Below are 23,725 nucleotides of genomic sequence, written 5' to 3'. Positions count from 1 at the left end.
TTTGGGCTTTGCTAGGCAGATGCTCTACCACTTGAACCACACCTCCAGTCAAAAACAAAAACAAACAGGAAAAACCCCTAAATTCAAAGTTATAAGCTCAAATTTCTTTTTAGCCCTTCATTTAATTAAGACATGTAGTCTATGGAGCATAACATTCAAATAAAGGATCTAACTTCCAAAAGGTGATTCCTTTTTTTTCCTCCCTGGAGCAGTGCTTAGAATTGAACCCAGGATCTCATGAATTTTATTAGGTCAAGTGGTCTACCAAAACTACTATCCCAACCCTAAAAGTTGACTTACTATTACCATTAAAAACTCCAGCATTACTAGACCACAATCAAGTGTACAGTTACAAGTACATGAATACCAAGAAACAGTCTCTTAAAATTAATTTCTAGTCTTGAAATGTTCAATTCCTGTAACCTTGAGCAACATTAATGATATCTGGATAAAACTCAAACTCAGGAAGCTGGAGGCAGGGCTCAAGCAGCAGAGTGCCTGTCTAACAAGTGTGAAGTCCTGAGTTCAAATCCCAGTAGCACCAAAAAACCAAACAAACCTCAAACTCAGTTTTAAACGTATATTAAAACTACCAATTCTAAATTTTATGGTGAAAACTTCCGAGTTAGCTTTTCATCTCCAAATTTCTGCCTCTCCAAAGAGGAAATATTTAAGTAGTCCTAGGACCCAAATAGACATTTTCATAATGGATTTTAAATACTACTGGATGAAAGATCATTAATCGTCAGGTAGCAATCTCCTTAGAACTAAGAAATCATTACTTATTCCCTTTTAGCTAGGTAGAAAATAGCTTCTAAAGTCTTTGCTCCCATTTCCTGCATGGAGAACAGGAAATGTTCCCCCCCACACCCCTCGTCTATGCTTTATCCTATTATACTAAAATAAGTCCTTGCTAAAACGTAAAAACAAAAAAAAAAACCAAAAAACCACCACTAACAACAACAAAAAGAAAATAGCTTCTAGACAGGTGCCAGTGGCTCACGCCTGTGATCCTACCTACTCAGAAGGCAGAGATCAGGGAGTCAGTTTATAGCCAGCCTGGGCAAATAGTTGGAGAGACCCTACCTTGAAAACACCCAACACACACACACAAAAAGGCTGGGAGAGGAGCTCAAGTGGTAAGGGCACCTGCCTACCCAGCATGAGGCCCTCAATTCAAACCCCAATGCCCTCCTCCCCCCCAAAAAAAGTTTAGAAAGAAGACTAATCAATTAAAAATCTATCTTTAGCCAGGTGATGGTGGCTCATGCCTGTAATCCTACCTACTCAGGAGGATCTTGGTTTGAAGCCAACCCCAGGCAAATAGTTCAGGAGCCATCCATCTCGAAAATACCCAACACAAAACAGGGCTAGCAGAGTGGCTCAAGTGGCAGAGCTCCTGCTTAGCAAGTGTGAGGCCCTTAAGTTCAAACTCTAGTACTGCCTCCCTCCAAAGAATCCATCTTTAGCCAAACCATGCTTGATAATTAGCATTAACATAAGAATACTGCGAGTTAAGTATGGCAGTGCACCTGCCTCAAAAACAAAGAAGCCAAGACATGAATAATAAAGCATGTTCTGGGGTTCCAGTTCAGTGTTAGAGGATATGTTTAGCACAATGGAACCCCTTGGATTCAATTGTTAGTACCCAAAACTAGAACAGCCTTTTATCATAATGATCTGTTAGGTACCTTAATTAATGTTTTCAACAAGTCTGATTATTAAGGAATTATTCCTTAAGAATGCATAATCATTATTAGGACATAAATTGTGATATGCCGGGGGTGGGGGGGGGAGGAGTGGCCCAAATAATGTATACACATATAAGTAAATGTAAAAATGATAAAACACAATTTAAAAATTTTGTGATATACAGTATACTACTATCATTTTTCCCCTCCCTCCTTTCTTTAGCAAGGGTCTTGCTACAGATCCCAGGCTAGCCTTGAACTAATAATATTCTTGTTTCAGCTTTCTAAGTTCGTTGCTTTACTTTATATTTATTTAGGTGCTGGGGTTTGAACTCAGGGCCTCATGTTTGCTAAGCAGGTGCTCTACCATTTGAGCCCCTTCACCAACCCTTTTGTGTTGGGTGTCTTTGAGGATAGGGTCTCTCAAATTATTTGCCTGGGCTGGCCTGGAACAAAGATCCTGATTTCTACTTTTTTTTGGGTAGTACTGGGCCTTGAACTCAGGGCCTACACCTTTAGCCCTTTTTTGTGATGGGTTTGTTTCAAGAAAGGGTTTCAAAAACTATTTGGCTAGGCTGGCTTCAAACCTCAATCCTCCTGATCTCTGCCTCCTCAGTAGCTAGGATTACAGGTGTGAGCCGCTGGTACCCAGCATAGTCATTTAAAGCCCAAATATATAAAGCTAGAAAGATTAAATGGTACGTTGGAAAAGGAATTTGGTTTAGAAAAAAACCCCAGCAAGGCTAGCTTAGTAAATGAGCTAAATCCAGACAACACAGGTACCAAATGAGAAAGATTCAAAATCTTATTTTCATAAAACCAAACACAGATAAATGGGACAGAGTAGCAAAGAATTCCCCAATGGCGCCTCTGCCAGAAGGAGACTGCAGTAGCTAAGATAAAAACAGGCTGGATCATCCATGCAGTTGACCAAGATTCAACTGGAATTGGATTTCCTGTCAAGTTAGCAAAAATCATCTATTGTAAACTGTGTGGACAAATGTCAGTTCTAATTCTGCTGTAGAGGTTTTTCCCTAGGTCAATGAAAGACAAGATACTAAACTAGGAGCCAGCTGTGAATTCCTGATTGTTCTACTGTTGACTGATTTAGATCACTTTAACAAGGCTTCCTTGCCACCACTGAAGTTCATCATATGACAGCTCTGTCACTCAAAAGTTTCAAGGGGAGGTGGGGGAAGGGAGAAGTAATGACCCAAACATTGTATGCACTTATGAAAAAAAAAAAAAAAGTTTCATGGGGAAAGGAAAGAGAAGGAACAGCTCTTGTTACTAAAAATTTACAATATGTAATCTGAAAACTAAGGGTACAAAAAATACAGGCAAGTATCATTGGTAAACAGGGAGAGAAGGAGATTTGACACGTCTATTTATCTCTTAATTAGTTCTTCAAATCCAGTTTAACACTTTCTTCAAACATGATGATGACTAGTGCTATAATAAATGTATGTTATTTTGCCTTTTGAAATGAATTACCTGTGTAAAATGGTACCATTTTCTATGGTCTGGAAAACAATGTAAACAACTTCTCAAAAGGTTGAACACAGTTTCTATGACCTAGCAATTCCACCTCCTAGATATAATCCACAAAAATGAAAATAGTCACACACACACACACACAAACCTGTAAGAATATTCGTAGCAACATTATTCATTATATCCAACACAATGGAAATAACCCAGGTGTAAACCAACTGATAAATATATGTATAAAATGTAGCATTATCCATAGGGCTGGCAGAGTGGCTTAAGTGGTAGAGTGCCTGCCTAGCAAGCATGAGGCCCTGAGTCCAAGCCCCAGTACCACTAAAAAAGGGACATTATGTAATATCATGCTTTATTTGGTGGTTAAAAAAAAAAAAAAAAAAAGGAATGAAAGAGTATGATACATGTTACCACATGGATTAACCTTAAAAATATAAAGGTAAGTTAGAGAAGTCAGGTAAAAAAAGGTTACAAGTTATACAGTACCATGTATAAAATGTGCAGTATAAGCAAACCTATAGACAGAAAATAGATTAGTGGTTTTAAGAGTTAAGAAAGGTTGGGGGAATGGACAGTGATTGTTGATATATACGACTTTTCTTTTAAAAATGATGAAAATGTTCTGTGCTCAAACTCTTACCTCTGTATGGAATTTGTTGTCACACAAATACAATGACGTATTAATTGGTTTGAAAGGTTCAAAGTCAATGTTGACTTTCTTTTCCTTTCCTTCCTCTGTTACAATTGTTCCACAGTAAACAACCAGACCATTTGGAGGTACTGTAAAGAAACATAGAAACAGTTTCTCTATTTTAAAATGTTCCCAGTCATAACTTAAACAAAACAGAAATATCCTTAACGATCTCTCAGGCAGAATTTGCACTCTAATTATAAAACCTCTTTTGAGATGTTTCAGTAAGATTTATTCCTATAAATACTAACTTTCAATAAATAAAAAAATAAAAAAAGTTAAACATGGCAGGCTGAAGAAAACATTAGTGAATAAAACCCAATGGCAGGATCAAAGTGGAAAACACAACCAAGACAAAGTACAGAAAGAAAAGGATTTAAGCTCCAGATTACCTTTGTTATAAAGTTTGAGTCTCTGCTGTACAGATGTAATGGCTCCCAGGACTGAAAGGCGGTTTACTCGTGACTTAATGTTAGATGCAGTTCCAAATTCATCTGCCAACATTTTTGCCACTCGTGAAATCTGGTCTTTGGGAGGAATGATCAATGATATCATGCTGGTGCCATTGCTGTGGAAGAGAGAATAACTCAGTAGAGGTCTAAATATTATGTAAGTAGTTAAGTGTAATCTCATATTTATCCACAGTAAAACAAGTTAGGGTAAGATGTTCCTCAAGTAACAGAAACAAGCCACTCAACATGATCAGGAAGACAGGAACTATGTTAAGTGTGTTGTTCACTACAGCATACCCAGAACTAGAAATTGTTTAGAATATAGTAGCCGCTCAATTATCTAAGTGAATATTATATTAGTCATGTAAAGAAGGCACTTAAAGGGATGCTTGGGAAATGCCTCATTCCCCAAGGATGAAGAAAAGAGCTACCATAAGGAGGCCCAACAGGCTGGAATTTGGTAATGAGTGAGGTCTGTCTGTAGCAGAGGCTTGGAATTTGATGGCCCTTAGGTGGGAGATGCTATACCAAGACAATGCAACAATTCTTTCTAAAGTCCAGACAAAATATCAGTTAGTATTATCCTTTTCTCTGTTTTCTTTAAATTCTAGGCTTGCCACAAAAATTCACAAACACTAATTTAGTACCCTAAGTGCTTTGATGAGAGGGAAGAGCACTGGAATTCACAAATATCCCAATTATGAAACCAACCTCTCTTTCTCCCTTCCCTCTCTCTTAAAGGCAATGTATTCTAATACGTCAACTGCATTAATTTAATTAAAAAGTTTGGTTAGAGAGAGCAATACACTGAGAGCCTGAACAATTCTGTGTATCCAAACAAATTTAAATTTGTAGAACCAAAAAATGAGATAAAACTATCAATTATGGAGAATATTACCAAGGCCTGAACACATGGGCCACTAACCCTCTGCAACCTCAATATTGATGGCCAGCAACCAGTCATTTTAACCTACATTTTCCCAACATACTTAATGTCACTACCAGTTGTAAACACCTAATTTCAACAGTCCTAGTCCTGTGCCTGGCAGGCATGAGGCCCTGGGTTTGAACCCCTTACTGAAGTGGAGTGGGGAGAGAAAGCCCTGACTTACCAGTTTTACAAGGTAAAAAGAATTCTAGAGTTGACTATACAACAATGTGAATGTGCTTAACACTAATGAGCTATATACACTTAATATTGGCTGAGATGGTTAATTTTTTTACATTTTAAATTTATTTTTCCTTCATGTGGTACTTCAGGGGACCATACCCAGGACCTTGTGCAAGGTAGGTCATATTTTTTAAAATAATAAAAGGACTGTAACTCCAGCAACTCAGGGTGTAGAGATACGAGGAATACAGTTTGAGGTCTGCATTGGACAAAGCTAAGTCCTTACCTGAAAAAACAAACCAAATAAAAGTGCCAGGGTGTGGCTTAAGTGGTGGAGTACCTGCCAAAGTAAGTGTGAGGCCTGGATTTGATCCCGCAGTACCATCCCCCTCCTCTCCCACAAAATGGGAGAAAATATTTACAAATCATGTCCCCGATAAAGATTAATGTAAGTATTTAGAATATGTAAAGAACTCCTACAACTCAGTAACAAAAAGGCAAATCAAATTAAAAATGGGCAAAGGATTTGAATACACATTTCGCTATAGTATGTGGAAAAACTAAAAACTCTTATTCAATGCTATTGGGGGCAGCAAAATAGTATGATTTTTTGGAAGCCAGTTTACATTTCCTTAAAAATTTAACAGTTACCCTATGATCCTGCCATTCCAATCTTAGGTATATACACAAGAGAAAAGAAACAGATCAGCAAGATGTGGTATACTCATACAATGAAACCTTATTCAGCAGTAAGAGGAATGATACATATTTATTTACAGTATACCAAATACAATCAGTGACAAAAAAACGCATATTGTAAAGAGAAAAAGAAAAAAAAACATATTGTAAAGCTCCACTTGTATGAAATATTCAGAAGAAGCAGAAAGTAGACAGTGGTTGTCAGGGGATGGGGAGAGTGACTGTTAAGAGAGTATGCAGTTCTTTCACAAGTTGATGGAGATAGTTTAAAGTTAGTGGTGATAGTTGCTCAATAGTGAAAAATAAGTAAATTATACACTTTAAAAGGGGGCTAGATTTTATGGTGAGTAAATTCTCAATAAAGCTACCATAAACAAACAAAAACCACCCTATGGGGCCTGGTGGTGTAGCACCTGTCTAGCAATCACAAAGCCAAGTTTAACCCCCAGTATAGCAAAAAAAAAAAAAAAAAAGGTCATACGGAAAGACAAACAGTACCTACAGGGTATTCCTTTCAAGGTTTTTTTTAATGTCACGGCTTCTTCTAATTATCAATAAAGCATGTTAAGAAACCTAGGTTACCAATATTACAAGGACAACAAATGGGAATGTGAACAGAATCAAACGTACAACACATATAAACAGTTAAAAAGCCCCCAATCAGCCCTGACTAGATATAAAAACTGGCTTTATTATAATAGCTGTCAGTATATATTGAGATTATTTACATCTTGAAGGCAAGGGGTGTTATGACATGAACCAAAGCATGCCAAGAAATGTGCTACCAAGCTGAAGAAGTCAGTGGTAGACTGCTGAAGGCCTTGCAAGTGCAAAGTTCTGAGTTCAAACTCCAGTTTTGCCAAAACCCCCCCCCCCAAAAAAAGTGCTATCATTTTACAAATTGTGATAATGAATCTGTAAGAAAGCTTATTTTTTGAGATCCTTATAGATCAGGTCCTTAAAAGCTGTAAGTTTGCAGGGCATTGGTGGCTCACACCTGCAATCCTAACTACTCAGGAGGCAGAGATCAGGAAGATCGCAGTTTAAAGCCAGTCTGGGCAAATAGTTGTTGAAGCCCTATCTTGTAAAAACCCTTCACAAAAAAAGGGCTGGTGGAGTGGCTCAAAGGTGTAGGCTCTGTGATCAAACCCCAGTACCAAAAAAAAAAAAAAAAAAAAAAAAAAAAAACCAAAAACTCCCCTGTAAGTTAAAGTTATTAGTTTATTTTTGAGGAACAAATAGTGTTGCATTTCTGAAAAGTTTGCTGGATGTGTCTAAACTTTATTCCTGACTACTGAGCTTATTTTCACAGTAGCCTAATATCCCAGTCTTCCCTCCTCCCCAATTCTTTTTGAGATAGTTGTCTATGTAGCCCAGACTGGTCTTGAACTCTCAATCCTCTTGTCTGTATCTCTTGAGCATATTTCAGTTTTAGTAGTAGAATTTCACATATCCAGAATCCAGTAGAAGCTGGCAAGAAAAAAAAAATTAGAAAACTGGGACTGTCAAGTCAAACTGGCTTATATGCCAAGAGACCTAATAAAGAAGCACTGTGAGAGAGTAAAGGGAACAAAAACAAACATGCTATTTAGCTTTGCAACCAGTCGTTTTAAATCTGAAAATGTCTGAAATCAGGTCCTAGAAATCTCATTTTCATAAAGTAAAATTAATTTCATAAATGTGCACCAAGGTGTTTTCTCTCAGTATTTACATTAGAAAGGAATCTCACTTACCAAAGACCCTGGTTCCTTGGATGTTTTCTCTTAGTGGTAAATTCCATAGGTTTTCAATATAGTAGTCCTTTCACTATCAAAAAGTTAACTTTCAAATTGTCAGGTGAAGTTACCTCTCTAAAACAAGCACTGCTTCTGTTGGTTTACTGGAAACTGAGGAGGCTGGTTCATACCTTTGTGGCTATTTTCCCTAAAAAACTGAGTTGATCAAAGACAGTACATGGGAGAGTAACAGTGTACTTTGTTGCTACCCCTTGGGTAGGGGAGCATGTATTTTCAGCTAAACCAAGGAATCAGAGATATTTATGCTATGCAGCTTCAGCTGTCATCACAAACAGTGGCTAGCCTTCAAAAACAAAATTTCCAAAAAAATCATTCTGAAGTTTTATGTTAAACTAAGGAGAAAAGGCGTTTGCTTTGAGAAAGGCTGAAAATATTGAGCAAGTAAATTTATGAACCACTGCAACCCAGCAAAACCCTTCAAATTTCTGAACTCATCTTTATTGTAAGACACTTACAATAAGACACTTACTGAAAGGGAAATGCAGATTACTAAATATATACTTTAGGGGGGCAAATCCTAAACACTCAGGAGGCAGAGGCAGGAGAATGAGTTCAAGAGCAGTCTGGGCTACATGGTGAAATCAAAAGAAAGAAACAAACAAGTAAAACAAAAAACACAGCTTTCACCATGGGCCTATGGCTGACGCCTGTAATCCTATCTACTCAGGAGGCAAAGATTAGGAGATCATGGTTCGAAGCCAGCCAGGGCAAACAGTTCTTTTGCAAGACCCTATCTGGAAAAAAAAAATCTCATCCAGCACCAAAAAAGACAAAAAACAAACAAACAAACAAAAAAAACTCAAAAAAAGGACTGGCAGTGGCTCAAGTGGTAGAGTACCTGCCTAGCAAACATGAGGCCCTGAGTTCAAACCCTAGTACCACCAAAGAAAAAAAGGTAAAGCTTAAAAAAAAAAAAAAAAATCAAAAATTAAAAAAAGTGAGTTTTTCCATATGAAGGTAGTCTAGCCAAAACATTAAGATAGAATAGTGCATGTGTGTGGAGACTGAACCCAGCATGTGGGTCCTAGGCAAGTGCTCTACCACTGAGCTGTATCACCAGCAAGAATATTATGTTCTTAACGAGATTGTAGGTCTACATAGTGATCATCAAAACCTGCTAATACGAAAAAAGATCCAACCAGATTTATACACCTCCTGGCAGAAGGGTATTGTTTTAAAAAACAAAACAAAAACTGAACTTGAATAATAAGCAAGAATGGAGAACACATTAATTACATCACATGGATGCAATCTGTAAAATTTGTAATGTATGAATGCCACCCATTTGCCAAGTAATCCTACATCTCCCACTTAGACCAGTCACTGCAACCCTCACTCATATTCAACTACATACTCAATAACTCTACCTCTATATCTCAGGTATTTCAAACTGAGTATGTCCAACATAAAATCCATGATTTCCTGCATTCAATCATTCTGAATTTCACTTTAAAAAAAAAAAAAAATTTTTTTTTTTTTTTTTTTTTTTTTGGGTAGTACTTGGGTTTGAACTCGGAGGTATCACATTTGCCAGGAAGGTGCTATACTGCTTGAGCCATACCTCCAGTCCATTTTACTCTGGTTATTTTGGAGGTAGAACCACTCGGACTATTTGCTGGGGCAGGCTTCAAACCACAATCTTCCTCATCTCTGCCTCCAGAGTATGAGCCACCAGGTGCCTGGACTTTTTTTTTTTTTTTTCTTTTTTAAAAAAACATTGTTTTAGGGCTGGTGTAGTGGCTTAAGTGGCAGAGTACCTGCCTAGCAAGCATGAGATCCTGAGTTCAAGCCCTAGTACTACCAAAAAACAAAACAAAAACCATAGCTTCCATTGAAAAAATTTAAAGGCTACTTTAATAACCCCTGATGTTTTATGTTAGGTTTACTATGAGGAGATTAAAGCCTCCCCTAACCGGAAAGTTTCCAAACAAGATTAACACCCATTTACCACTGCCCTCCCCCCCACCCCCAACCGCCTGCCGCCAGAAAGCCATTCAAAGTTGTTAGACCAGTTTGTGAAAACACAAAAAATAAAATTAAAGTCAAATACTTCACATTACAGTACAGCCAATACCTCGGAAGGGACAATGAGAAAGAAAGCGCTAAGAAGATTCTGGCTATAAAGACAAACTACAACCTTCTCCAATTTTAGTAGTTTTTCTCCACTTTTTTGCTTTCACTATATTCCCTTTCCAGAATCAAAAGGCTCTCTCTTCAAGGGTCAGTGAGCTGGTGTGATGCTTCACACCTGCAATATAGCACTCAAGGAGACAAGACAGGAGGATCAGAGTTGGGCCATATACTACATAGTAAAACCATGTCTGAAAAAAAAGCCAGTGAATCATGAGGTATAGCAATGACTCACATGCTGTCTTAAAAACAAGACAAGACATAACACAGATAACAATGATTCACACAAAGCTCCTAGGGGCTTCTGCTCTCAGACTCCTTGTTTTCATTGAGTTAGGGGCACTTCCCTTTATCAAGGAAATTTTCACCAAGGTTGTTTCCAGATGATTAGCTTCTGGGAGACAGAAGGAAGTAGTGTTTGTAAATAAACAAATACACTAAACAGAGCTAGGTAAAAAAAAAACAAGCAAAAAACAAAACAACCCAAAACAAAACTCAGGAAGGAAAGAGGATTTAAATGGCTGGCAGCTTTCTCTCCTCAGGAAGATAGGGTAAAGGATTCATAGTCCGAGCACTGTAGACAGGGAAACATTTATAAGGTTACTAACTGTTAGAACTGAAAGAACTCTAAGGAAATAGAAAACTCAAGGCTATCGGAGCAAATTCTGGTTTACTTTGGATGTAAATGTGTTTAAGCAATTTTAGGCCTCTGAGGGTCCCAGCATTTAGATTCAAGGAAACCTCTTGAACACAGGGTCTCACGCTTACTAGGCAGGTGCTCTACTACTTGAGCCACCCTACCAGTCCCTGGGTACCCCCTGACTTCCAAAAATTGTATTAATGTTTGTCATCATCAACAATGCTCAAGGACTCTTTAAAAGAATTTTTTTTGTGTGGTGGTGGTGGTAGGGGGGTTTACTGCGGTTTGAACTTGACCTCATGCTTGCTAAGAAGGCACTGTACCACTTGAGCCTCAGAAAGATGTTAATAAAAAAACAAACAGCTGAGTGCCAGTGGCTCATGCCTGTAATCCTAGCTACCTAGGAGACACATATCAGGAGGATCGTGGTTTCAAGCCAGTCCAGATAAATAGTTCAAGAGATCCTATCTTGAAAATAACCAACAAAAAAAGGGATGGTGGAGTGGCTCAAGTAGTAGAGCGCCTGTTTAAAACTGGAGGTCCTGAGTTCAAGCCCCAGTATCACCAAAAAATCTAACCACAACAGGGCACAGGTGGCTCACACCTGTAGTACTAGCTACTTGGGAGGTTAAGATCCAAAGGATCACAGTTCAGGCCAGGCAGGGCGAATAGCTCTTAAGATACCATCTCCAAAATAACCAGAGAAAAATGGACTCGAGGCATGGCTCAAGAGGTACAGTGCCTGCTTTGCAATCATGAAGCTGTAAGCTCAAACCCCAGTACCACCAAAAAAAAAAAGAAAAAACAAAGTTAATCTCTGAAGAGTTTTCTAAAAAAAGCAAAACATAAGGATGGTGGTGATTGTGGGTAAGATAATCTCAATTTCCAAATACAGTAGATTCTAATGCAGAACTAGGATGAAGAATCACTGTGCCTGGACTGCTTTCTGCGTCTTAAGGCAGCTGATGGCAAACAACCTCTGTAGCATCACTCCTGCTTAAAGAATGGGCACCCAAAGAGCTGCATATACCCTACGCTGTGGTTCAAATACGTTCCCTATAATTTATATACTGAAGCAGTTTATATACTCAAATGCAGCAGTACTGAGAGGCAGAACAGAATGAAAAGTGTTTAAGTCACTAGGGTTGAGCCTTCAAGAATGGTTTAGTTGCTGTTGGGCAGAGAGGTCTGAAAATCCCAGCAGTCAGGAGGTTGAGGCAACAGGATAAAGAATTAAAGGCTAATATGGACTATAGTCAGATCCAGTCTCAAAACAAACCCCAAAAAACGGGGTGGGGCCAATTCCTCCTCCTTAGAGGATGTAGCAGCATTCAAGATAACATTTTAGGGGATCCTTTTTTTTTTTGGTGCTACTGGGGCTTGTACTCAGGACCTTCACCTTAAGCCACTCTACCAGCCCTTTTTTTGTGAAGGGATTTTTCGAGCTAGGCTCTCACAAAGTATTTGCCCAGGGTTGCCTGTGAACTGCATTGATCTCTGTCTCCTGAGTAGCTAGGATTACAGGTGTGAGCCACTGCAGCCCAGCTATTTTAGGGGATCCTCACCACACACCAAAACCTGTCAGCACCTTCATTTTGGACTTTCCAGACTCCAAAATTGTGAGACACAAGTTTTTATACACTACCCAGCCTATGGCATTCTGTCATGGGAGCAGACTGAGGTATCCTATCTATAATTCAAATATTCAACTTTTACCAACCAGAACACCCACACCCCAAATGCTCTGCCATCCAGTTCATTACACCTAAGTAACAGAACTACTTTCAGGATAGGCCCACGAACATTGTAAAGACTGCTTATTAAAATCTCAAGTTGAGATTTAGAATATAGTCTCACCAAGCTTTTACTCCAGTGTTTAGTAGTTTTCATTATCCCCTCTTCCAAACTCACATTTATTCCTGTCTTACAGAGCCCAACTTAAATCTCAGGTAGATCATTTCTGGGAAAGTTGCTAAGACAGAGGCATTATATGGATCAGGAGCTGAAAAAAGAAATCAGATCCTTTCCAATTTCTACCCCATTTCCAAAACTGTCCTTATTTGATCCCACAAGGTTTTCTGTTTTTTTCCTTCTTCTCCCAAATGTTCAAAGCTATGTTTAAACTTTTAAACTAAGGCAACCTTTTTTGACATGAGTAAAATATGAGATTTTTAGAATCAGGCATATTCAAGTTCAGGTCCTAGTCTACTATTTAATGGCTAAGTGACTTAATGGCAAATTACACGAATCTCTGTGAATCTCAGTTTCTATGTACTTCACAAAGTCATGAAGTTTATATAAGATAATGTATGTTGAGTACATAGCTTAAAGAGCTATGTAGTAAGCAACTCCTAAATGGTAACTAGATGGAGTTCTTTGCTCCCCCCATGCTTATAGAAATGGGAGAATACTTCGGGTAGGTCTCACCTGAATTTGAGTCAAGTCCAAAGAGAGGCAAGAGTTGACTTTGGTAGACAGTAACCACTTTATGGGATGGTAAAACAAAGATTCATTACCCTCTAAAATATTCAATAGCTATACCATATAAAAGCTTAAGTGGACTTATCCTACTTTTGTCACATGGGTATTTTTACATAGCCAAGGGTGTCTCCTATCAGTCACTCCAAAGAGATCTCATATCTAACTTTGGTCTTCTTTTCCATGGAATATCAAAGAATGAAACACTGTAAGCATTGTGAGAGCAGAAATCATCTTAGTACACAGTGGTGCGCACCACCAATGAAAAATCTGCTACTCCAAGCTGAGTGCCCTGATGCATAGCTGTAATCCCAGTTAGCTGGAAGGCTGAGGCAGGAGGATCACAAGTTCAAGGGCAACACAGTGAAACCCTGCCTTTAAAAAAAAGCCACTCCAGAGTTTTTGCTCCCATTTCCTGCGTGAAGACAGGAAACAGGAAATGTTTTTCGCTCCCCCAACGTGTCAATACTTTATCCTGTTATGCTAAAATAAATCCTTGCTAAAACTTAAAAAGCCACTCCTTGGAGAGGAACAAACATGTGCCTTAAAATGACTAATTGTCTCCTAGCTTTCACTCTACTTCACTAAAAAAAGAAACCATCCCAGTATTATTCTTTTTAAAAAACACTTTTTTTTATGATGGTACTGGAGTTTGAACTCAGGGCCTCACGCTTGTTAGAGAGGCACTCTACCACTTGAGCCAGCACCGCCCCCCCTCCCAAGTCCAGTTTGGTATTGTGCATTTCTGAGATAGGGTCTTGTAAACAATATCATTTGCCTGGGCTGGCTTCAAACTGCGATCCTCATCTCTGCCTCCTGAGTAGCTAGGATTATGATATGAGCCACTGGTGCCTGGCCTATTATTTTTACCATAACAAAACCAATACTTTGTTGAGATGGTCTTTTTAGGTAACAGAAGCTGGCATTGAACTTGTGATCCTCCTGACTCATTCTCTAGAGTGCTAGGATTACAGGCATATGCCATTATGTCCTGAACAAAACTTCTAATAATGTCTTCTTTTTATTTTGTTGATCACTACCTTAATGCCACCCCTGCTCTACTATTGCCATAATCTATGAGGCAGGTTAGGAGGAGGATGGGGCTACCTTTTATAAAAGAGCTTGCATAAAATACCAAACTACAAGAATTCTGTTATTGTTTAAAAAGAACAGAACTTACCTGAAATTAGTTGGTGCCACTGACATTAAGAAGCAGTTACTACCATGAGATGGAAGAAATATCAAGATATGAACTAACTGAAACATTAAAACAGCCTCTACCTCTTAAATAGTAAGTCAAATATGTTAACATTTTTCAGCACCAAGTTTGCAAAGATCATTTGAGTGTCTTATCCTTAGAAGCACAAAGATTATTCATCTAAAAAATGTACGCATCTGTTAGAGTATTACTTTTTTTCTTTTTTTAAAACAATTATAGGCATCTACTAAAAGAACTCTACAAAGCTACCTAGTGGAATATTCCACCAGCGAGCAGGAAGAAGCTGGAAAATTTCTCTACTTTTTTCACAACAGCATGCCAGGAGATAGCAATCGTATGTTAAGAGATTCGTTAGCAGTGTCCTACACAGGGCTTTATAGATGGTAAAATCCTTTGATCTTTAACTACTATAGAAGTATTTTCTCAATACAGCAAAAGCCTATCTTCCCACTAATCATTTTTTCATATAAAATTAAACTTCTGAGGAAGAATTTAGCAGTAAGTTATTTCTCTCATCATCAGTGCTCATTAAGAATAAATTTATTTCATTCTCAAGTTCTTCCTTGAGTAGATATGCAAACAGCATCCATTTTCTTTTATCTTTGCTCCTGAGTCTTAGCATACCTGCTCCCTCTAGAATATTACCAATCTCCTTGGACAAAGAGTCCTCCTTTTAGAAGAGACTAGAAGATGTTTCTACTTAGCAAAAGAAATACTTAAAGAGGAAGACAGTTTGATATAATAGGATCATAGACTTTGAGATAGAAAAAGTGGGAACAGAATCTAGCACTGTCTCTTAACTAAAGTGTGATATGATTAGGCAACTACTCACTCTCTCTTCTATGAGGAGTCAAAAATACATGCTAACTGGGTGAGGTGGCTTACTCCTGTAATCCTAGCTACCCAGGTGGCAGAGTTCAGGAGGACTGTGGGTCCTGTCAGTTCAGCTTAAATTAAAAAAAAAAAAAAAAAGTCAGTAAGATCCAACCTCAATCAATAAGCAAGGCATGGTGATGCAAGCTTGTGATCTCAGCTATGCATGGAGGCATAGGTAGGAGGATAGCAGTCTAAGGCCAGCCCTAACCCAACCCTACCTGAAAAAGAACTAAAGCAAAAAGGCTGGGGGCATGGCTCAAGTGGTAGAGTGATTGCATAGCAAGTGTGAGGACTTCAATCCAAACCTCAGTAACATACACACACACTCCCCCCCCCCCGCTATTTGAACTTTAAACCTGTGTCCTTTTCAGGCTCTACCTTGCTCAACTGGAGTTTTAGACAAGATAAAAGAAAATGTGCAATAGCTGGAAGTTTTTCAGTAAATAGCTAAAAATATAAGAAACACTAGTTTAAATAAGTATTTTCATTTCTGACAAACTAAAGTTTATTTGGACTGAAAGGCCAACTTGTGCTGGAACTGTTTTAAATTCTGTTATGCCAACCTTACCAACAAGGCACATGTGTAAATGCTCTGCACTATTTGAATATAATGACAGCTTACCACCAACTATCAGCTAATAAAAAACTTACATGAAGCTTGATTTTAATCAAAGACTTGGGGACTGGTGGAGTGGCTCAGGTGGTAGAGTATATCTACCTAGCAAGTATGAGGCTCTGAGTTCAAACCCCAATATCACCCACCCCCCAAAAAAAGACCAGAAAAGAGTGATTTTGGGGAGGGGGAGCCAAGGATGTTGCTCAGTGGTAGAGCATTTGCATGGCATTCAGAAGGCCTGGGTTTGATCCCCAACACCACACCCACACACACAGAAAACAACAGCAAAACCCCAGAATTTGGGAGCCAGAGACATAGCTTAGTGATAGGATAAGTGCTTAGCATGCTTTGGGTTTACTCCCCAGAACCAAACAATGAATTCACTGGTGGTGGCATATGCCTGTAATCCCAGCATTTCTGAGGTTGTGAGAATTTGAGAATAGTCTGGGCTAAAAAAAGAGTTACAATTTCAAAGTTGCAGATCAGTTACAGCTCTACTCCACTATTGTATCAAAGATACCGATACTATAACAACTCAAGTACTAATGTGGGGGGTGCTTTTTTTTCTGAAGCAGAGTGCTAGAGATTGAATCCAGGACCTCACACATGCTAGGCAAGTACATTCTTTAATACTTGCCTTGCCCTAGCATATTTGCTAACTTTTGTCTGAGTAGTAACACAATTTTCCTTTTTGACAATGCCCACTACCTCACTAAAGACCCTAATCAACTGCCTTTACTAAACCCCTCAACATGTGCTATATTACTCTGTACTTATTATCACAGGGTTGAAAATGGTTTATATTATCACTCTAGGGTTGTGTGGCAGACCAAGTTCTTGTTTGCTTATAGTCTTTCCAAAATGTCTGGTGACCAACTCATAGCATGTTTGATGAAGTTTGTTGGCTGACTGGTTGGTTAATAGTAAAAGTGCATTTATAGGCCTAATTTTTCATAAACCTCCATACACAGATAAATTTACTTTGAAGGTCAGACATGGCAGAAAAGACCAAGAGGTGAAGCTCAGTGGTACAGCACTTGCCTAGTGTGGGCCAGGCCCTGGGGCTGATCTTCAGCACTGTAAAAACAGATGGTTACAGTGCTAGTGGTACATACCTGTAGTTCCAGCTACTGAGGAGGCTAAAGCAGGAGGATCATGTGAGCTTACAAATTCAAAACCAGCCTGTGCAACACAGGAGTCCTCCCGTCACAAACAAAACCAAAGATAAAAGTAAAGTCAATTCACAAAGCAGAAGATAAAATATCAAGGAAGCATTATAAAAAAAGAACAAAGTGCAGGCCCAACATCCCTGAGTTATCAGCACAGCAAGAACCAGTTATCAGGCCCCTGAAAATGTCAAGTCCTTTGAACCTGGAAGGAAAGATTGTGACAAGAGTAAGAACAGTAGGCATGTGTCCAAAGTGTGTCAAATGGCAAAAGATAAAGCTGTTAGTAGAGGCAGCTTCACCATGCTCTCTAAGGACAGCGCCCCAGTGAGAAACCTCATACTCATAATTTCTAACCTGCTGGAAAAAGAGACTTGAACCTTCCTAATTCTTTTTCTCCCTAAGACAGCAGGCTGCTGAGGAGTGAAAAAGACACCTACAGAACGTATCCTAGGAGAAGGTTCTATTCTGAGATGTCTAGAGAACAGGATGGACTCGGTAGAAATTGTGCTGTCCAAGTTCCCAGACGGTCCAATCCAGTCATGGGAAGGCAAGTTTTTCCTTCCTGCTCCTCTAACAGGACTTAAGACCATTTAACCTTGCTACAAAGCTAGTAACTTTTTCATAACTGAACATTTTCCCAGTACAGGGGACTGTGCTGTGTTGAGCATACTCTAACCCCAAGTTCAAAGAAAAAGAGGCCTCTGTGAAAAGATCAAACTGACTTGAGTATGGTGATGGTGGTGGTGGGAGGCAGGACAAACTTGAATTTATATTATACTCTGCCTTCAATAGTATTCTATTTAAGAACTCTTGCTTACCTGGGAGTGTGTCCAGAGCAAGCCTGCCTTTCCTGGAAGGATGAGCTTATCTGCTATTACAATGAGAAGTCTGTCAAGACTTGAAATTCAAAGAGTGATTGTTCATCAGGTCCACAGTGCATAGAACATTTGGCCAGAATCCTACAGCCATTAGGACTGGTTCTGAGTTTAAACAACCTATGACACTTGGAGGGGACTGAGAAAATCATCACATTCTATTACATATGCTCTCATAGCCCCTCTTTCCTTCACCATTTTTTCCTCTCTCTCATCTCTTTTTTCTCATGGTTCGGATCTGTTAGTAGCATCTGTATCCTGATCCCTTACTAATAATTCTCCATCAGGAAATTTCTCAAAGCACTCAGGAGGCTGAGGTGGGAGGACTGTGATTTGGAGACCAGTTTGGACTATACAGCAAGACCCTGTTCTCAGTAGCAACAACAACAAAAAAATTTGTTAACTCCTAATGTTTCCAGAGCCCTCCCTACAGGCAAATGCAGTGCTAGACATTTAAACTCCTATCACATCAACTGTTATCACCCAATCCAAGATTACTGTTCACAGTTATACCTGTGGAAACCAAAGCTTGCAAATAACTTGCCATGGGGAAAAAAGTAGTGGAATGTCACCAAGGCCCCTGTGGTTTGTTCTATACTCATCTCTTCATCTCTTTTCATGAAGCTCTAAATATTCTAATTCTTGACTTTTCTCTGATGTGGTCTTATCTAAGCATCAGAGACTGGGGGGAGGGAGGAACACTAGAGGATTAAAAAAAAAAGCTCTCTTTGAATAGTTATCTGTGTAGACTCTCTTTTTTTTAAAGTGGTACTGGGGTTTGAACTCAGGGCCTACACCTTGAGCCACTTCACCAGCCCTTTTCTGAGATTTTTTTTTTTTTTTTCCCCAAGATCGGGTCTTGTGAACTATTTGCCCAGGCTAGCTTTGAACCACAATCCTCCTGATCTCTACCTCCTGATCAGCCGCACCCAGCTCTTTGTAGTTCTGAGGATTGAACTTAGGGCTTTCTACAAGCCAAGCATGCAACTCTATCACAAAATTATATCACCATCCCTTCAAGAATATTGAGAAATAAAGTAAAAATAAAAGTACCTGAACATTCCTTTTATCATAAGTTAGGATCAATCAATAATGTTCACTTAGGGAACTCAAACATGTTTAACCCACTTTATTCAAATTACATAGCAACAAATTTACACTTGAAATACATAAGGTTCCCTGGTAAAGATAAGTGAAAAAATACTCTAACACCTTACTCACACAACTTAACCAAAATTAACAATCTTTCCCATTGTCACATTCACTATTGTTCTTAGCTGGAGCAGGCTGTGGTTATTTTATTATCTGAAAACTATGAAGTTTCCAAAACTATTTCTAGGGCTACCTCTTGCCTGCTCAGAAAACAGTAGCGGTAAAAAAAAAAAAAAAAAAAAAAAAAAACAAAACCAAAAATTCCCACCTACATTTCTTATAACATAGGTTCACCTGCTTTAGTTCCTTATTTGAAACCAACCATGGTTCAACTCACATGGCCCTAGTTCCAGTTTTGGCTATATCCACATTTGTCCTCATAAGCCAACTGTGGAGAATATTCCAAAAGCAACCATAATTAGGGACAAACTACCATCAACCTTTGGTGAGGCTTATGTATAGCAAAAGAATGGGATGGCTATTTTACTAGCACACATACAAGCAACCACACTTATGCAAAACCAAAATAGGTATGTTCCACCCAACTTAAAAAAATCTGAAGATTAAGTATGATGTTGGTCACAAAACAGAATGCTAACAGGTTCCCCATTTTAGTAATCTGGCCTTTATAGTCTTCCACAGACATAACAGTCTGTTATAACTCAGATTTTAAGTAAGTCTAGTCTTCCATATTTTGGAAAACACAAATATCCAGTATAGCACATTGGTTCAAGTCCTGGACTCTGCTACATTTTTACTGTGACATTCTGGATAGCAGATTCTCTAACCTCCCAGCCTTTGTTGCCTTGTCTACCAAGTGGTAGCAGTATTTATTGGTGTGAAGATTAAATGACTAATGTATTGCTTTGAAGACTCAGTAACATGCCAACTGCTCAATAAATTACTTTGTCTAGTTAGCTCTTTCTGTTCAACTACATTTTATTAGCGGTCTTTTTAAGCTAAACTACATTTGGGTTATATATCGGAAGATAACCATATAACCATGTAAGTTTCAAAATTACTTATTCTCGTAAATGTTAAAAAGTTGGTTTGTTAAAAACAAACTAATCCTAAGCCAGGCTCCAGTGGCTTACACCTGTTATCCTAGCTTCTTGGGAGGCTGAGACTGGGAAGAACTTGGTTCAAGGCCTCCTTAGGAAAATAATTCTCCACATCCCCTCTCTAAAATAAACAGAGCAAAACTGGACTGGAGGTATGGCTCAAGCTGTAGAGCACCTGCTTTGCAAATGGAAAGACCTGAATACAAACCCCAGTCCCACCAAACAAAAAAAAACAACAGAAAAAAAAAAAAAAAACAACCCTTTACTTTTCATGCTCAGAATTCTACACTGCTAAGAAGTACCTTTTTCATTTCCAAAACAATACTTTTAATCCACCAGTTTCACTATCTTGTGCTAATAATAATACTTGCCTACAACCTGTTTTCTCCTGAAACCTACCTGGCACACCCCCAAACATAACTCATTTTACCATTCAGCTTGCCTTTAAAGCTCATCACAATTATCCTAACATTTTAGTATTAGGTAACAAATAATACAAAAACCTAAAAAGTCTTAACACAATTCAGCAATGAAAATAAAACTTGACTGTTTCCCGAAAGTAGCTGGCATATACTAGGGAACTTGTGATTCCCTGACCAATACCAGAGATGGTCAAGATTTTAAATTTTCATGGACTCAAGATGCAACTAAATCATGACTAAAAGCCAAGTAGAACATAATTATTAACCTCACTGTTGGGAGGATGAGTCCCTAGCTATTTTAGCTACCTTAATCATGTCTAAAATGTTCAAATTATCACTTGGAGGACAAGTTTTGTCTTTATTATTTAGCATGCTTCAAACTTTCCTGAACTTGCTAAACAAAGAGGTAAATCCTTCAAAAGGTTGGAAAAGAGGAGCTTAAAACTTTCAAGTGGTTAGGTAATATGAATAAGAACAAATTTAAGAATGACTTTCATCAAGCAGTAAAAAGAGATGTTACTTATTAAGCTATGTTATCTTTAATGTTACCTAATTTAGACAACAAGCAATCAGTGTAAATTTGTATTTTATGGTGCTTCAGAGAATATAATAAATGCAAATTATAATGTGAACATGCCTCCCAATGATAGAGAACAAATCCACAGTTCAACCCAACTTTAAACAAAACTGTAACAACAATGACCTGTAAGTCATACTCAACCAAAGGCTTCAAGTAACACAACAGTAGATATCCTATTGAAATGAAAGTACCTCGATAATTTCTGGCATCTTAATGGCTCATGACCTATGTCTCCATTCCTATATAGTATTGTCAAATACAGTGAATAATTTTTCACTCTATCTTGTGGCACAAGTTCTTATAATATTAGTAAGTACGTCTGTATATTTTATTAAATCCAACGAAAAACCCAAGGAACAAAATAAGGCACTACTTTCAACTCATTGTTTCTTCAGGACATCAAAAGAGTGACCAAAAGACCAAGACACTGAACTAGGGCCAAAGTTCCAGAAGCTTTAATCCCAAACAGAACTGTTGCCGATTTATTAATAATAAACACCATGGCAAAACCACTTTGCTAACCTTGGGCCTTCAGTAGAATCAAGCACAACCCATTTCATAAAGTAACAATCACAAGGAGCTTAGCAGGGTGGTCATCCTATTACTGCAAATCCTGCTGCCAATGACAACCTCAGGCTGAAAACCAGAATGTCTAACTTCTGTGCTGAAGTCAACTTTTCTCATGGTCTAAAAGAACACTCAGATATACAAATATGTACTGTTCTTTCCACTTTTGGGGCCTGTGTGTGTGTGTGTGGGGAGTCGGTGACACTTCTGGTAAGTGAAAAGTTTCCCTGACCGAGAAAGGAACAAAATAAAGTAATAAATTGAAACGGGAATACCTCTGGCTCATCGTCCTAAAATGAGGAACATAAAAAAAAAAAGAACAGCATATACAGCTTATTAAAATATAGCTTATTCTTTCCAGAATGAACACACCTACAGTGTTTTAAGTCAAAACTTACAAGAGGAGACTTAAAGTTCTCTTAATTCAGTTGTGAATTTCAACAAGCATCAGTACACCAGGAACCTCAAAAGTGTTAGACCAAGAAGTTCCACAGAAAGGCCAATAGGGTCCTTTGTAAATGTACACATCCAAGAGCCCATTATCAGGATTTGTCTTGAGTACACACACAGATTTGTCACCTAAAATCACCCGCCCCACTCCCCCCCCCGCCCCCCCCCGGCACACGTTGGCATTTTCAGTTTATAGGCGGGTTTTAGCTGGAACAGCTAAAACCAGGAAGCTCCAGAGTAATTACAGGACTTGGTGGAAGTCATCTTGGGAAAGGTGGAAGACTCAGAGAAATAAGAGGAAGCCAGAAAGAGAATGTCCCTGGCCACCTCTCCTTCCCACACCATCAAACTTCACCTACAGAGAACTTGGAAGTCCAGGAGGGGGAGGCCATTTTAATAAGGCCTGGCTGAGGAACTCGTGAAGGGAGGGGAAGAGAGGAAATCAGGCAAGGGCGTTCGCAAAGGAAGGCCCAGTACTCTCCTCCAAAAGCACCCGAGTCGGGTGGCAGCACCAGAAGCTAGAAGAGCGAGAAGCTGGACTTAAGGGCCTGAGAGGGCTACAAAAGTAGCGGTGGCTTATCACGAGGGGTGCCGAATGGTCTGAGCCCTGGGAGCGCGGGCCCCTCACCCCCAAGAGGAGAAAGCACTCCTTTTCGGGCCAGCCGCGCCGACCCTCGCCCTCGAGTCAGAGGCTACTACCCAGAGGTCCAGAAGGCGGGAGTTGGCTACAGCCTGGTTCTCCTCATCCGGCCATGCGGCGCGGGGGCGGCCATCCTGAGGGGTCCGGGATCCAAGAGGGCACAGGGGGGCCGGACGCGGCGCTCACCCGCGGGCCGCCTCCAAGCTCTTAATGAGCTTTTTGATCTTCCATATTTCCACGTTCCTGTCGGCAGCACTGGGGTCGTCCGCCATCTTCTCGCCTCCTCCTCCCTAGAGCGGCCCGGCGGGGCCCGGAGACACCAAGACCACAGAGTTAGCGCCGCCGCTGGGGCAGAGCGGCTCCCTTCCTCGCCACCCCAGAGAGGCCTTCCTCTCCCCTCCCTAAGCGGACCGCCGCGTCGGTTGCCGGCCTTTCCGTCTCCTGTTTTACCTAAGGGCCCAGTCCTGGGCGGCAGCGGCTGCTCCTCCCCGGCGGCGGCTCCGCGGCGGCGGCGGCTCTGACGTAGGACACCGGCTCCCTCTCTCCAGGCAGCTGCATGTGTTGCAATCCGCTCACATGGGGCCTGTGATATCACTTCCTCCGCCAGGGGCGGAGTGGAAGGAGGCGGACGGAAGGGAGGGGGCCGGTGCGGATGAGAAGCTCTTCGTGCGCCGCGACTTGCCATTGGTTCTCGGCAACGCGGCCTACAACGGGCCTGCTGATTGGCCATACTTGGAGCCGCGCTGCCTTGTGAAGTAGAGGTCGGGGGCGGGAGTTATCGCCTTCCTTCCGTCCCGGCAAGCCAAGGGGAGGAAGCGGGCGGAAGACGGTGGGTCTCGCGAGCATTTACATGAGCCCCTGCGGGATGGAATGAGGGTGGTTCTTAAAGGGCGAGGCACAGGTGTTG

The 23,725-nt window shown here is 39.9% G+C and overlaps 1 protein-coding gene across 3 annotated transcripts in view; it reads right to left on the bottom strand.

Annotated features, from left to right (window-relative positions):
- Etf1 (eukaryotic translation termination factor 1) overlaps window positions 1-23,425 on the bottom strand; it is a 32,353-nt gene extending 8,928 nt beyond the window's left edge. Inside the window, exons 1-4 of one of the 3 annotated variants that reach the window (XM_020156095.2) lie at window positions 23,269-23,425; window positions 23,005-23,108; window positions 4,278-4,453; window positions 3,835-3,974 (exon numbers count right to left, since the gene is read on the bottom strand). In XM_020156095.2, coding sequence (XP_020011684.2) covers window positions 3,835-3,974; window positions 4,278-4,453; window positions 23,005-23,090 — 402 coding nt within the window. In that variant the 5' untranslated portion in view covers window positions 23,091-23,108; window positions 23,269-23,425. The other 2 variants (XM_074076919.1, XM_074076920.1) reach the window with 2 other exon arrangements.
- Window positions 23,426-23,725: the final 300 nt, after the last annotated feature.

This window comes from Castor canadensis, chromosome 6 (assembly GCF_047511655.1).
Source record: "Castor canadensis chromosome 6, mCasCan1.hap1v2, whole genome shotgun sequence".
In the NCBI taxonomy this organism is placed as follows: Eukaryota; Metazoa; Chordata; class Mammalia; order Rodentia; family Castoridae; genus Castor; species Castor canadensis.
Note: the sequence above shows the minus strand (reverse complement) of the source record. Positions and strands in the feature narration are given on the sequence as shown.